We start from the raw sequence: 16,689 nt of genomic DNA on the forward strand, positions 1-16,689 counted from the left end.
TGGGGGCTGGACTATATTTTTTTGGGGAAATCCCCCCACAACTCTCCCTCCCCTCTCCACAGCACCGGACGAGCCCCAGTGGCTGCTTACCTGTGGCTTGCAAGCAGCAGGGGTTGGCAGTGGCGGCGGAGGGACAATGAGTGGTGCAAAAGGGCTGGCTCCAGAGAGGGGCTGCTTAAAATAGCGCTCAGCCAATCACGGCTCAACAAAGTCCAGCCACCTTCCTCCTCTAGGCAGGGCAGGGAGAAGCCAGGAGGAGGGAGGGAGGAGGCGCCGCCGCCGTGGTGTGTGTGAGGGAGGAGGGGGGAAATGGCGCAGCCTGAACGATCAGAATCCTCACGGCGATTCCCGATTCCAGAAGGCAATTGGGCTGGATCCAGCCCCCGGGTCTTAGTTTGCTGACCCATGATTCAATGCATGCACAGTTCTGAATAACTGCTTACAAACTTGACTGACTCTCTACAAACTTTCTCACCTGCACATTGACAGTAAGACAACGCAGACAACTCTAGTTATGCGCAGCCGCATTTGTCGGTTTTCGTAACTGAACACTAGGTGGATACAACAGGTAAAACTTTTCCGACCATCTCCCTGCTTTGCTTTGCTTTGCTACTGCTCCCCCAAAGGGAAATGGAATACGCCGGCCCATTCCTCTAGGATGCTGGATCCGCCCACCACTGTTTTGCTGTGAAAATTACCATCATTGGGTGCTGATAGCCAATGTTAATTTCACACTCAGACTAGACCTGTTGAAATCAGTGGCGTGACCCACTCCCCTCCACTGATTTCAGTGGGCCTTCTCTGGGACTTAGAACGATAGCACCCAATATTTTAAAACAAATAGATCAGCACATGAAAACCATATGCTAATACAGTGGTACCTTGGGTTACAGACGCTTCAGGTTACAGACTCCCCTAACCCAGAAATAGTACCTCAGGTTAAGAACTTTGCTTCAGGATGAGAACAGAAATTGTGGGGTGGTGGCGTGGCGGCAGCGGGAGGCCCCTTTAACTAAAGTGGTACCTCAGGTTAAGGACAGTTTCAGGTTAAGAACGGACCTCCAGAACAAATTAAGTTCTTAACCCAAGGTACCACTGTACATGCCCTCTTTTTTGGTGATACGTTAAGTCAGAGGCTTTCAACCTTTCTACATTGTTTTTGCAGCACATCTGTGGTGCTCAGGAGCCCAGTTACGTCTCCCCTTGCCTGCAGAGCTGGCAGCCTCTTGCCCTTTTTCGAATACCCTCCCTTGTGCAGTGTTCCCTCAGCCTCGTCTCCTTGGGAGTCCTCTGGGCAGGCACAGCTGCCACCCCTGGTCTCTGAGCTACACCCCTCCCCGCCTCACACTGCCCAACAGCGGCCTGGGAAGTGGTTGCCCACAGCCTTAGGGGCTCAACGGAGACTGGCCAAAGGTGAACGTGAGGCCAGTACCTTAACGTGGGGGGCACCAGTGGCAGCAGCAGGTGCTGCTGGTCCTGCATGGCGAAAAGGCTCCCCTTTGGCACTGGGCACTCATCTCCCTGTCAGGCATTGCACACAGCAAGCACAAGAAAGGCCAGCAGGGCGCCTGCCCAGCCTCCCACTTTTCCGTCTATTCCCAACAGGAAGGGGTGGTGGAATGCCTGACTGGGCTCCCTCAGCCACCCACTTGCTTGCCTAGTCCGGGGTCACAGTTCCTGGAAACTAGCACCCGCTGCCCACCCCCAGAGGCACCATTCACTTGGGGAGCTTGCAGCCAGGGCTGCTGCACCAAACAGCCATGCAAGCCTTTGGGAGGCAGAGATGAGAGAGAGCATCTGAGGAAGGGAGGGAAGGAAAAAGGGACCATCATTCAAGGCACCCCAGGTGTTAAGTTGTGGGTGAACATATCAGACGACACAGCGATTCTTCAAACAGCTCTTGTTTATTCATAAGCCAGAACAGAACTGGGCTGAAGGGTTCAGCGAAACCTACTTATATAGAGCTCAACTACAATGCAACAGTAACAACTTTCTGTAACTATCCAATCACTGAATGTCACTTTCAATTTCTTATTTGCATATGTGGACCTGAGTGAAAACTATCTACAGTATCCCCCTGCTGGCCCAGGGTGAGAACTTCAGTACATAACACCAGGGTGCCACAGCACACTGCTTGAAAACCACTGCATGAAGTGATCATCCTGATGGAGGGTGAAGCCATTCTGCACTTCATTTTAGTTTGCTCCTGCTGCGTCTGATTCTTTATTTTCTATTTAGAATTACTGAATTATTTGCCATTCGTGGAATTCGGTTGCTTTTAATTAACATTGCTAGCTGAGACTAAAAATTGTTAGCTGAGATACATTTGCAAGTAACAGAAACGCGTGCCAAACCTGCGCTGTGGTCTGCTGCATTGTGTGAAAGCTCAAATGTAACGCGGAATTGGACAGTTAGGGAAAGGGCAAGGAAACAGAATACAGTGGTACCTCGTGTTAAGAACTTAATTTGTTCTGGACATCCTTTCTTAACTTGAAACTGTTCTTAACCTGAATTACCACTTTAGCTAATGGGGCCTCCCGCTGCCGCCGTGCAATTTCTGTTCTCATCCTGAAGCAAAGTTCTTAACCTGAGGTACTATTTATGGGTTAGCGGAGTCCGTTACCTGAAGCGTCTGTAACCTGAAGTGTCTGTAACCCAAGGTACCACTGTAAACTGCCCTGTGAATGCCACCCGGGATTGCATCTCCCAGTGTCACTGTCTCCCAGGGTGTTTAACCAAAAGCTTCGTGGGAAATGTGGGAATCCTAGAATTGTGGAGTTGGAAGGGACCCCAAGGGTCATCTAGTCTAACCCCCTGCAATGCAGAAATCAGAGCTAAAGTCTATTTGACAGATGGCCATCCAATCTCTGTTTTAAAACCTTCAATGAATGCTGGACTAGATGGGCCATTGGCTTGGTCCAGCAGGCTCGTCTTACGTTCTTGTGGAAACCATAGGAGGGGAGAGTGCTCTTGCCCTCCAGTCTTGCTTGTGGATTTCCCAAAGGCATCTGGTTGGCCACTGGGAGAAGAGGATGCTGGAGTCAATGGGCTCCCTTTGGCATGATCCCATAGGAGAATGAAAATCTCCTATGTTAATTGATCAGTGGTTCAGAATACTCTGCAGCAGCTGCAGGGTGTTAAAAAGCAGGACCGTCACGGCATGCATTGGTGCTCTTGTGTTCATGCACGTCCACATGTGCGCTAGGGAGTAGATACATCCGTTCCCCACCTCAGAGATTTAGTTCCTAGGAAAGAGGAAGAGAGCTTAACCCTAGAAGGGGGGGGGTGGCGGCAAGACATGCCGCTCACACACATGTATGCACAGCATTCCATGAGACAGCAAACCGGGACAATGATTTGCTAGCAAACGGGACAAAAAAACCAGAAGATGCTTTCTGGTAGATCTGGACAGGTGGAACGGTGCCGTTTCCACCCTAATGATCTCTGTAGGGGAGTTATCCTTGGTTCATACGTCAAATTAAAACCTTTCCCATGCGACATTAGACAGTTACAACTGGCAGGATCTGCAAAGGAATGTTGCAATGTCATGGAGTGCTCCTTTGTAGGGTTCTGGCCGGCCGGCCAGCCAGCCATGCCCTTTTCATGAATACTCCATTCCATTCACCTTCCTCAGTGATTTTTCCATCACTATCCCCTTCCAGCAACAGTCAACCAGTGGTCATTAGGTTTTTTGGAGTTTTAATCCCAATGTTTCTGTGTTCTTCTTCCCACTTAAGTGCACCCCGCCCCCTCCACACATACAAAGCTGCAGGCACCTATTCCCCCCCCCCATTTGTGCACAGGTGGCATTTGAAGAAATAGGCCTATTAATAGAATATATGATTGCTGGTGATTCATTTCTGTCCCTCCCTCTTCTGATAAATTCCACAGAAGACACATGCTTGCAATGCGTGCAGGAAACATTGATTCAGGGCAAGTGGGTACCTTACATTCACTTAGAATCACGCATCCGTGCCAAACTGACCCCCTCTGCACCTCTGCCATGACTGTGCGTGTGTGAACTTTGCTCCAGAAATCAAGTCCATGTCATGTTTGTTGAAGCTCACCAGACAAACACAAGCATGAACACACGGTGTGAGCAGTTGCAAAATCTTGTCTCTTATTGCTGGTTCCTCTCTTGACATTGAATGACTTTCTAATTATTCTATGCATCTGATCAGGGCCAATACTCATCAAGTAAACCCTAATTTGGTCAAAGGGTTTGTTTTAAAATAAGGAGCTATGATTGGCTGCAACTCCCAGGTTTGGCTTCATGTCCTGTGTGAGCTGACCTGATATGATTATGATTACTACTATTATTCTTACACCCCCCCTTCCCCCTTCCCAGGGAAACAATTTAAAAATGGAACTTCGAAAACAATTTTAAAAACTTACAATTGCGAACAAAATGCAATCACAAAAAACACCTAATAAAAATAATACCATCTAATAAAAAAAGTAGCCACGGCTCATACAATCAGTTATATCTAGATTTCCAATCTTTTTGCATTAGGAATCCTCAAAGCCATTTTATAAAAAGAGGTTTTATTTCCCCATGTCATGGGATGCATCTTAGAGGATGCATTTGGATTTGCAAATTTATTCATTTACTGTATATATTTGTTTTCCTTCTTCCTTCCTCCCCCCACCCAATCACTTCTCATAGTTATGATGCTAGAACCTTTGAGACCCCGAATTGTGGGTTGCACTAAGATATTCTATGCAAACCTACTTGCTATGTTTAAGGACAGCAAGCAAGCCCCACTGTGTTTGGTTTTTTCGCGTGCAGCCCAGAGGCCGCCACAATGGGAGGAGGCAGGAGCCGCCGCGCCAGGGGTGGATATACTTTGCATATCATCCCTGGACAGCTCAGGAGGCTCTGCAAGTCTTGCCAAGGAAGTTGAAAAACGAGTTGAACGTCTTAATGTCATCAGACACTTGATGTTAGAAAAAAAGGCCTTCCTGGCTCAAGACAAGGGGGTTGGTTGGTTGCACTCTGAGCAGTATGGTAAAAAGCTGCTGCAGCAAGGGTTGGGGGCATTTGGACAAAGGCGGCCCCCCCGTGCATCTCCAGGCAGGCAGCCCTGTTCAGGGAAGTTTTTAATCTGTGATATTTTAGTGTATTTTTGGTTTCTATGGAAGCCGCCCAGAGTGGCTGGGGAAACCCAGCCAGATGGGCGGGGTACAAATAATATATTATTATTATTATTATTATTATTATTATTATTATTAGGCTCCCAGAATAAGGTTACCAGACATCCCCGTTTCCTGGGGACAGTCCCCAGATTTACAAATCAGTCTCAATACAAAATCCATACAAAAAGTTGAAAAGTGTCCCCGGATTCATGGGGGGGGGGGGGATCTGGTAACCTTATCCCAGAACTTTATCCAGGCTGCACCCTTCAATGGCCTGCTTTGCACCTTCTGCTTTTGCCTGTCTGGAAATGTGTCCTTGAACTCCCAAACTGCTTCTTGCTTTCCCAGGTGGAAGACAGAGAGGGGTGTGTGAGTTTGCATAGAAACCCTCCTAAGAACAAAGGTAAGATTGATGTTCATGGCTCCACCCACTTTTTGCCTCTGGCCCCGCCCACTGCCATCATACAGCCCTCAGAAGGGAATGTGGCCCTCAGGATGCAAAGGGTTCTTCAGCCCCAATTTGCCCAAGCTGTGCCAGCTGACCCCCCTGAATTCTTGTTAGTAATACTGCAGCATAAGGGACGCGGGTGGCGCTGTGGGTTAAAGCCTCAGCTCCTAGGACTTGCCGATCGAAAGGTCGGCGGTTCGAATCCCAGCGGCGGGGTGCGCTCCCATCGCTCGGTCCCAGCGCCTGTCAACCTAGCAGTTTGAAAGCACCTTCGGGTGCAAGTAGATAAATAGGGACCGCTTACTAGCGGGAAGGTAAACGGCGTTTCCGTGTGCTGCGCTGGCTCGCCAGATGCAGCTTGTCACGCTGGCCACGTGACCCGGAAGTATCTCCGGACAGCGCTGGCTCCCGGCCTATAGAGTGAGATGAGCGCACAACCCTAGAGTCTGTCAAGACTGGCCAGTACGGGCAAGGGTACCTTTACCTTTACCTTTTAATACTGCAGCATGCAATTCTTCTGCCATAAGAACATAAGAAGAGCCTGCTGGATCAGGCCCAAGGCCCATCTAGTCCAGCATCCTCTTCTCCCAGTGGCCTACCAGATGCCCCAAAGGGAAACCAGCAAGCAGGATTCGAGCACAAGAACCTTCTCCCTTCTTGTGGCTTCTAGCAACTGGTATTCATTTCCTCCCAAAGTAGCCCAGGGCAGCAATTGACAAGGAATTAGACCCATGGTTCCCAATTAGAGGTCTGTGGACCCCTGGGGTTCCAAGGCCCCATCCATTGCCGCCCCCTCAACTAAGTTTGTTGTCATTTTTGCTTTGTAATATCACAATTTTTAGGGTCTGTTTTTTAAAAAAGTATACCTAAAATCCTTTGCTTATTAGGGACACCCCACATTTTATTCCAAAAATTGCTTTTCGGAGCTAACTACTGTAGAGTTATCAAAATTTTCAAAAGTAGGGGGTCCGTGTTTTGGCTTTTGAAAAAGAGGGTCCTGACTAATTAAGCTAATTGGGAACCACTGAATTAGACAATAAAAGCATCCTTGAAACAACTCCAGTACAGATACAGCAGGCAGGGATGAACTAACAAAGAAAGTTCATGCAGGATCAGATTGTAACTCTAGAATTCTCTCCCACCCACCAGCAACATTCCTGAGTATCATCATCATCATCATCAATATTTATATACCATTTACTACGCAAAATCCCTCTCTGCTTTTATCCCTTGAGGGCATAAGGGGTTAGACCCACCCATGGTCCAAGAGGTCCACGGCATCTTTAATTATATTGTTAATTGCTTCTTTCATTTCTTATGTTTATTGTACTGTTTGTTTGTATGTACAATATAATATGCATAGGCACATAGCTGTCAACCTTCCCTTTTTTTGTGGGAAATTGCCTTATTTCAGCGCCATTTCCTGTTGCTTCCCACTGCTATCTCGTAGACTGTTAGTTATCCCGTAGCATGTCTCCGGGACAGGTGAGGCTGCTGATCCCTTATTTTCAAATCTGAAAGTTGACAGCTATGCCTAGGCAAGGCTGCATCAAATCCTACTCAGAGTAGACCAGTTGGTATGAATGTGCTATTAATTTCAGTTATTCTACTCTGGGTAGGACTAGCATTGGATACAGTCTGTATTTTCATACAATAGAATCTTGACCTTGGCAACGTAATTTTATAAAAACAGAAAAGAAAGTTGGCTTGCTGAACCTGTGATAGATAGAGAGATACAGTATATGCTAAAATGTGCATTAAGCAACTAACAAAAACAGCTTCTTTAAATAATATTAATATCCCATCTTTTCCCCAGACACTCATTAAAAAGCAATTGAACACAATAATTAGAATTAGAACTATATACAGTATGTATAAAAGATCGATCAAATATATGTTTATTTTTGAGAATACAACTGTAAAAAAAAACCCAATAGAATCCCAGGAGTGGCAGTTTTAAAAGTCGTACGACCAAATAAACACGATATGCTTTTTTTTAAAAAAAAGAACGAAACAAACAAACAAACAAACAAACAAACGGTAAATAACATGCACCATAGTAAATATCAAGCGTTATGTAAGCGGCAGACAAATGCGAAGGCGCAATGCTTAATAGTTCCACTGCTTATATAACGTTCAATATTTCTGAAAGAAAACAAAATCCTCTACGCGGCACAAGGTCTGAAAATAACTGGACCGTTGAAAGCGAAACTCTGCCTAAAACCAGTAAAGCAACAACGTCATGTCGACGATGTTCTCTCTTAGGCGCGCATGTGGGATTTTTAATTAAAGTAAAAATGTGCTTTTTTTAAAAAAAAAAAAATGTGCTTTTAAAACAAGTGTTTTCCTTAAAATGTGCTTTATCTCTGTGCTTTCCTCTCTCCTTGCCCCTCGCCTCGCCTGCTCCCTTTTCGGAGCTGCGCGGGCCAGAGGAGCCTCCGGAGCGCGCGCCCCCGCCGCTTTCCTTTGCGTCCGGCTCCCTCGCCATCTCTGCCTTGCAGTTTCTCACGCAGGACGCGGGAGGCGCCCCCCGCCCCATCTCGGCTCCGCTTCCTCGGGAAGCGGCGCCACACACCCCCGACACACCTCCCGGCCGGGCCGGCCAATCCGCGGCGGGCCTGCGTGACACACACGCCGTCACTTAAGCAGCTTCCACGCGCCGGGCCGGGACAAGGAGAAGGAGGCGAGGCACGACGCGCGGCCACTTTGTAGAGCCGCACCACGGAAAAGGAGCTTGGCGGGGACAACGACGCCGAGAGCGAGCGAGCGAGCGAAGGAGCGTGCAGCCAGCCAGCCAGGCTTGGAAGTAGCCAGCCCCGAGAAGCCCAGAAGCAGCAGCAGCGCGGCGGAGCTCGACGGGCACTTGGAGAGACGGAGCGCACGACGAGGGCGCACGGCGCAGCGCCATGGAGTCCGGCGGCGGAAAGGTGAGCGCGCGGTGCCTCTCCAACTCTCTCCCTCTTTTTCTTTCCCCGGGCCTCTGCCCGGGAATCCCTCCCGCCTCACGGATCCCCGGATCCCCCAGATCCCCGCGCCTTCCTGGCGTCCAAGCAGGCGATCGGGGGCGGGGGGCTTCCATAGCGAGCGGGCGCGCGCGCCGGACCGCTAGACCCCTCCGGAGAAAGCCGGTTGGCAGCGGCTCCCCCGTGTGGCTGAAGCCGGCAAGGCGACGTGGGAGGGAGCGCGTTGCAACGCCGTGCCGTGCCTACTACTGCTCCCCGCCCCCACCAGGCTGTCCCGCCACCGCTCGGGCGCCTCTCCCCCGCCCCCGTTGCCTCCCGTTGCATCATGTCGCTTTCCAAATGGTTGGCCGTGGGGCAACCCATAATACTCTCAAGCCAGTCGAGGAAGGGCTGAAGTTCAAAATAACTGTTCCCTACCCAAAAAATCAGCAACGAACCACTGATGGAGAAAAAGTGTTACTTCCGTTAAAAGGCTCCTGGGAGGGTGTCCTTTGTCTCCTGTGTTTCGGCTGCTTTGATATTTAAATCGGCTTTCCTTTGGTTTTAGAGGGACTGGGGTTTTTTTTTTGGGGGGGGGGGCAATCTCTACACTGGAAACCAAATGGGTCCGCTCTCTTCCCCACTCCCCCCCCCACGGAATTTGTTTGAGTTTTTAGGGTGATGGCTTGAATGGCAGCGTTCATGTCCCGCCTCTGTTTCCCATTCAAACAATGGTTGTAAATAAGGTTTTTGGTTTCAGGGCCTTGTGCTTAAATGGGATGGGGGGAACACATCAGGATGAAGGTGGTGAAATAAGGAAACATAAATAAAGGCAGCCTTCTTAACGTTGGAGAAAAATGCAGGAAAGACCAACTTTGCCTTTTCCTCCTTTGCTGCCCCGATCTGAGTGGGTGGTGAGGCAGAGTGGAAATTTTTGGTTTGGAGCCTGTGTGTGTGTGTGTTTGTGTGTGTTGTTAGCCCGCTCTTAGCTTGAGGGGCTCCCACCTCCCCAGAGAATAATTTGTTCCACCTTTTGCCTCTACTTCAGCGTCTAAATTTTCCTCTACTGAATGGAAATTTTGTGTTTGGATACAAAACTCTTGGCAACACACTGAACAGGTTTATTGATGTGCAGTAGATCTATATTTTTCTGAAACTGAAGAAGAGAAAAGAATGAAAAGAAATTGGGGGGGACACCTGTTTCATTTATGAGGACTTCTTAAAGTTATCCTGATGTTTGGCAACTTTACGCCTGTCAATATTCTGTGACTTGTTTATTCATTAGTGGGGTGCAATTCGCAAAGTTTTGTGTGCTTGTGTTCCCTATTAAACAGGGTTCAAGTGCCCTTTGGGGCTGCAGAAGGTGTTCCAAAAAGCCCTGAGTCTGGGACAGCCCACTTTGTTTGTAACAGTCAGCTGGAAATTTGTCAGAAAATCTGCAGCCTCTGTAACAGGGAGAAATGGCAACTTTTGTTGATGATGCCGTGATTGAGAAGCTGGAATATTTGACTGTGTGCATCAGTTTCTGCTTTATTTCCTAAATTACATTTCTTTTTAACAAAAAAAGTGCATTCCATCCTTCAAGGTCATCAGGCTAGTGTATGTCACTGGGGTTATTTTATTTTACAACAACCCTGCAATTGGCTGGGCTCAAGTTACGCAGAGGACATGGTGTGTTGGTTAAATTGTTAGGCCAGGACAGGAGAGACGCTGGTTCAAATCATGCTCTGCTGGGAAGTTCATGGTGGATGTTGTAACCCTGGCTTTATCTTGACCATGACCTGCCTTGCCAGGGCTGTTGTGAGCATAAAACAGAAGATACAATAAATGAACCCACGATGTTTCCTGTCCAGTCTTCTAGCCTCTGTCCCAGTCTTTGCCAGGCTGCAAAATATCCAGAGGGCAGCAGGTTGGCAAAGCCTAGACTTCATCATATTGGCTATCTGAGATGTTGGACAGTGATATTTGCAAAAAGGAGAAGCATCCACAGCTGACTTGTAATGCAAGCCCACAAACTCAGGGCGCTTGGATTGAGTTGTGTGTGGCTCTGCACAGGCAAAATCCAGAACTAGCAGTGTGTGAGGATTTGCAAACCAGTTCTGGTGCTCAGACTTACGTGTGTCTGTTTGAAATTGCAATGTTACTGGGTTCAGTGGGACTACCCAGAAAGTGTGCACGATGAGGTTGCAGCTTAAGGCTCAGAAGATGCATTGTACTTAAAAAGGTAAAGGGACCCCTGACCATTAGGTCCAGTCGTGACCGATTCTGGGGTTGCAGCGCTCATCTCGCTTTATTGGTCGAGGGAGCCGGCGTACAGCTGGTCATGTGGCCAGAATGACTAAGCCGCTTCTGGTGAACCAGAGCAGCACACGGAAACGCCATTTACTTTCCCGCTGGAGCGGTACCTATTTATCTACTTGCACTTTGACGTGCTTCCGAACTGCTAGGTTGGCAGGAGCAGGGATTGAGCAATGGGAGCTCACCCCGTCAGGGGGATTTGAACCGCTGACCTTCTGATCGGCAAGTCCTAGGCTTTGTGGTTTAACCCGCAGCGCCACCCGCATTGCTGTATAAAGGCAGGTGAAATGGAGGAGAGCTGATTTTCCCAGCCAGAGGGGCTCTGAGTTCAGGTACCAGAAATAAGACAGGGTAGGGTAGGGGAAATAGTCTAGTGCAGCCTTTCTCAACCTTAGGACCCCAGATGTTGTTGGACAACGACTCCCATCATCCCTAGTTAGCAAGATGATGGGAGTTGTAGTCCAACAACATCTGGGTACCCAAGACTGAGAAAGGCTGGTCTCTGGGAAGTATTGAAGATCCAGCTACACTTACCAACATCACCCCAGCTCTTAAATCTGAGGACGCCACCCCTGAATTTGTATGGGATTGGGGTAGACCTGGGATTAAACACCCAACAAGCCTATAGGCATGTTGCACTATGTGCATTGGGTCTTATTCGCAAGGAAGCACACTGTGTAACCTGTCCCCAGGGGTGTAGCCAGGATTTTTGTTAGGGGGCAGCTCAACTTATGCCCATGCCTGCCCCCTATGCATGTTTTCTCCTTTGGTGTTTAAATTCCAATAGGTTCAGTGGGGCTTACAGATAGGTAAGAACTGTGTTTGGTGCTGCATGGTTCAGCTGCAATTTTGTGCTGCTCGTAAATCCCATTGAGCTTAATGTTCTCCTCTTCATGTCTGCTCAGAAGTCAGCCCCATTAAGTTCAGTGGGGCTTTTACTCCAAGGTATAGGCTTGCAGCCTTAGAGTAAATAAGTCAGGCTGTCTGCTAGTCATGGTGACTTTGGTGAGATTAACTGGCTTGTGGATCACACCATCAGTCTAGTGTTTTAGTAAGGCTTACTTTTTATTTTGGGAACAAGTAATCTATTTCTCACACGTACCTTTATTGGCAGACGGTTCTGGTTTTTTGTACCCTCTCCCCTGAGTTTGCAGATAGGTTTGGTCCCATGTTAGCTGTTCTCTAACTAGACACATTGAAACTGATGCGCATGACTAATTTAGGTCCATTAATATCAGTAGGGCTATGCTGTTGTTGTTAATCTGTAAAATGTTGCCTTCTATTACATTATATTAGAAATATTTTTTTAGACTCTGAAATCATTTTAAAGTTCCTTACAAGGCTCACAAGGGGGAGGGATAACTGGATTGTTTTCACTTTTTAAATCCCATCCCTCTTTTTGTGGGGGTTGCCTGTCATGTACCGCCACACATTGTAACTTGGTTAGTTTCTGTTTTGAAGATCCAGCAGAATATATTTTGATTAAACACAATCACATTTTATATTCTCCGAAATCCTCCTCTTGAAAACCTGTTAAAATACACAGTTAAAATCCAGTTAAGTTCAGGGTGCCTTTCTGCTTTTACGGTGTACATGTCTGCAAGTGTCCAGACTGATGTGTCTGTAATTGGACTTTTTCTCCTCTCAAAATGTCAAACATACCTGTTCTGCAACATTTCCTATCTAGGAAATGACAGTTGTGCAATATCTGCAGACATTCATCCCCGGGAGTAATAGAGAGATGTTTAATCATTCTTTAAAATGAATGGCTTTGTGTTTAAAAATTGTCTCGTACATTTCGGTTAATGGAGGGTGAAACCTCAGCACTGAAACGAACATTGAGCTTGGGTTAGGAATGTCCTTTCCATCGCTAATGAACTTGGATTATGCGGCAGCCAGTTGCAAATTTCTTTAGAAATTGTGCAATGCAATCCTATAAAAAGTTTAGCCCTATTAAGCTCAAACGGTTATACTCCCAGGTAAGCATGTATAGGCTTGCTACCTCGGCTTCTTTCGCTTTCCCTATCATTGATCTGTAATGATGCTTTAAGCGTTTCATCTTTATTTTTCAATTTATTGTCCCTGTCACTAATGAAAAAGAGAGCTTTCCTAGAATCTCACACTTGTTCTTCAGTGTGGTGTTGTAGGGGGGGGGGGGAATTATGCTCAAGAATCATCTGTGGTACTCACTTTTCAAATGTTGAGGTCCAACTCCCACATATATTCCTGGCCTCAGTTCTCTGTCTGTGAAATGGGTGACCTAATATGTTTGTTACACCAAATACGCTGCTTGTCCTGCAAGGAGATGAAAGCAGCAGGGATATTGCTGTTGGGCGGTCTCCCATCCACTTTTCAGCCCAAACCTCCACAGTTTGAGAAGTAGACCTACAGTATAGAAACTTAAAATTGTAGAGAGTCATCAGGTCTACCCCTTGCAATGTATATGTAAAAGGTAAAGGGACCCCTGACCGTTAGGTCCAGTTGCGGACGACTCTGGGGTTGTGGCGCTCATCCCACTTTACTGGCCGAGGGAGGCGGCGTACAGCTTCCAAGCAAATGTTCCTTTGGATTCCTGCCAGGGGTGCCGACTCGAATAAAATATTGTGGGGGGGGGGCCAGGTAAGCCCCGCACCGCATAATCAATCATATGACAAAGTGCACATACACTGTTTGAATGGAAATACCCATCAACTTTGTTCAGCCCCTTCAAATATTTTATTGTGGGGGCCAAAGCCCCCACGTTCCCTAGGAGTTGGCTCCTATGGTCCCTGCCAATAATGCATTTGAGTCAACAGTGGATTTCTCGGTTTCTGTTGGCTTATGGCAGGCATGTCCAAAGTCCGGTTCGGGGGCCTAATCTGGCCCGCCGGTCAGTTTAATCCGGCCCCTGTGGCAGTTTATTTCCTGAGGTAAAATCCTAAAAAAACCTCAACAACTTCAATCCTAAAAAAAGTTCAGCAACTTTGGGGTAAAATCATAAAGAAAGGCCAACCACTTCAATCCTAAAAAAAAGTCAACAACTTTGATTGGCCCTTTGGTCGGCCTTCACGGCCCTTCACTTCATCAAATCTGGCCCTCTTTGAAAAATGTTATGGAGATCTCATGCAGGAGACTAGTTCCTAAACTGGAACTGAGTTCTGTCTTGGGTTACATTTTGGGAGTGTCAGTATCCTGGCAACGTCTGACATAAGAGAGCAGAAATCCTGCTGTGTGATGCCTGAAGATGAGCTGTAGTGCAGGGTTTGAACTATAGGGCAGGTAAACTCTTGACATGAAATTTTGGGAGGAAGCTTTCTCCACAACCCTGTGAGATAGGTAGGCCTGAGAGATGGCAGCTCAACAAAGCTCACAGGCTGTGGACTTGGACCCCTATCTTGCCTATCCATCACAACAGAGATGCCCCAATGGGATAATATCCTCCATTATACCTGAGTGGAGCTGAGGGGGTGCACACAGCCCTGATCTCTAACAGAGGGGAAGGACCACAGGGCTCAAGAGCTATGGCTGCTGCTTCTGTCCTCCAGCTCCCCACAAGTGCCTGCCACCTAATGCGATTGTCTAACGGTAGGGCTGGCCCGGTTTCTAATTCTCAAAAGGAGAGAGCAGGCAAAAGCAATTGAAGCAGTTACTTAGGAGCTGCCCCATCTTCTGGTGACTTTCCCTTATGCTCTCAGCTCACCCTGACCAAGACGAGGTCACAGGTGATTCCTAAGAGAGAGGGAAGCCCTGGTGTGGCAGGCAGATATTAATTCCACCGGGGCAGACCACTGCTACCAGAATTTTTTTTTAAAATTTTTTTATTCAAAATTATAACAAGACATATTATCCAAAAACATATCATCCTTGTCCCCCCACCCATTTTTCCTCCCCCACCACAACCCCCCCCCCCCGACTTCCCTCAGTTCCAGTCTTTGGTTTCTCTAAAAATGCTGTTTTCTGCATGTTACAAAGTTGTATAGATCCTCAAACTATTTAGCTGATTATTGTCAATAAAAAGTTTGTGAATGTTTATTCAAAACCTGCTAAGGAGTCCAGTTTGCTTTGTTGCATCTTCAGATACTTTGTAAAGGGTTCCCATTCTTCGTTAAAGTCACAGTTATCCTTGTCCCGTAGCTTATATGTCAGTTTTGCCAGTTCTGCATAGTCCATCAATTTTTCTTGCCATGATTCTTTACTTGGGGTTTCTTCAGTCTTCCATCCTTGTGCTACCAGAACTCTCGCGGCCATTGTCGCATACATGAAGATGTTTTTCAACTTTTTTGGCAGGTCTTTCCCTACCAGAATTTTGATGGGCATCTCGCATTATGCCTGCTCTAAAAGAGTTGAATTGGCTGCCTATTTCCTTCCAAGCCTGGATTTAGGATGCTGGCAAATCCTTTCGTTAGCTGCCGTTTCTATTGCAATTTTGTCTTATCCTGCTCCTTAGTTTTATGCTTTTCGTCTGGCTTTTTTTTAAAAAAGTACATTGGTATACTTGTTTTCATTTTGTATAACGCAGCAGGCCTGCTTTGTTTGGAGCTGAGGTCTCAGTTTTGTTTCTCCGCTGCAAGCGAAGACCTTACTGCTTACTGTGGTTTTCTGGGTTTACTGTGGGGAAGAATCGTGGCTCAAGGGCGGAGAGCCTGCTTTGCATGCAGAAAGTCCCAGGTTCAGTCTAGGTTGGGTTGGGAATGTCCCCTGCTTGAAACCCTGGAGAGTTGCTGCCAGCCAGTGTAGACAGCACTGAGCTTGATGGACCAAAGGTTTGACTCAGTATAAGGCAGTCCTTATATTGGCAAGTCAAGCGGCTGGATTTAGCCCATGTGCCTTCACTTGTTGACTATTAGGGTAGGCAGCACATTGATTCCCAGGGCTATCTAGATGAAGTTGCAGTCTTGTGCTACACATGTAACCTGCATGCAATTCAATAGGGCTGCCTTCTGAACTGTGATGCTGCCTTCTCCCAAGTCAGACCAAGGGGCTGGTGGTGGCTTTCCAGCTGTGGTGGGTATCCTGTAGCCCTCCAGATGTTTTTTGGACTACAAGTCCCAGCAGCATCTGAGAGGCCCTCCCAGATCCTCACCCCTGCTTTACAAGGCCCTTTTCAGCCCTGCTAACTGGAGACACTTCAATGACAATTGCTAGAAATTGAGCCCGGGGCTCTCTCTCCATTCAAAGCTTGTGTGCAACCGCAGACTCACTCATTGTTTTAATTACATTTGCTTCCAAGGAGCGAAAGCAGCACATACAATTTCCTCTCTGCCTTTTATCCTTGCACTGATCCCATAAAGTTGGTATTGCTGAGTGTGTGTGTGACTGGCCCAAGAAGGAGTGAGGATTTGAACCCGTGTCTCTGCAGACGTGGTCCGACTCTTATGGGGCCATCTCCCTTTTTAATAAAGAGACATTTGCTATTCCTCTTCATTTCCGAATTCTGCTGCCATAGAGGCAAACCCATTGAGCCATTTATCTTTCTGTAGCTAAAGGGTCTCTCGGGTCCATTTGCTATCCTGAAATGCAAACGCTTTCTCTTCCTGCTTAAGTTTTTTATTACAGTGGTACCTCGGGTTTCATATGCTTTAGGTTACATATGCTTAAGGTTACAGACTCTGCTAACCCAGAAATAGTACCTCAGGTTAAGAACTTTGCTTCAGGATGAGAACAGAAATATTGCTCTGGCGGTGCGGTGGCAGTGGGAGGCCCCATTAGCTAAAGAGGTGCTTCAGATTAAGAACAGTTTCAGGTTAAGAACAGACCTCCGGAACGAATTAAGTTCTTAACCCGAGGTACCACTGTATTATTATTCATTTTCATTGAAGATTTTTCTCCATTAAGAAAATAAACAAATAAGAGAAAGCACCTATAGCGTCTCCACTTTCCATTCAT

General features: G+C 47.2%; 1 protein-coding gene across 1 annotated transcript in view; it reads left to right on the plus strand.

Annotated features, from left to right (window-relative positions):
- Positions 1–8,373: 8,373 nt before the first annotated feature.
- LOC114602328 (solute carrier family 2, facilitated glucose transporter member 1) overlaps positions 8,374–16,689 on the plus strand; it is a 40,483-nt gene continuing 32,167 nt past the window's right edge. The window contains exon 1 of the mRNA XM_077931473.1: positions 8,374–8,511. Within this exon, the coding sequence (XP_077787599.1) occupies positions 8,491–8,511 (21 nt within the window). The 5' untranslated portion in view covers positions 8,374–8,490. The remainder of the gene's footprint in view (positions 8,512–16,689) is intronic.

The sequence above is a fragment of the Podarcis muralis genome, chromosome 7 (assembly GCF_964188315.1).
Source record: "Podarcis muralis chromosome 7, rPodMur119.hap1.1, whole genome shotgun sequence".
NCBI classification, from domain to species: domain Eukaryota; kingdom Metazoa; phylum Chordata; class Lepidosauria; order Squamata; family Lacertidae; genus Podarcis; species Podarcis muralis.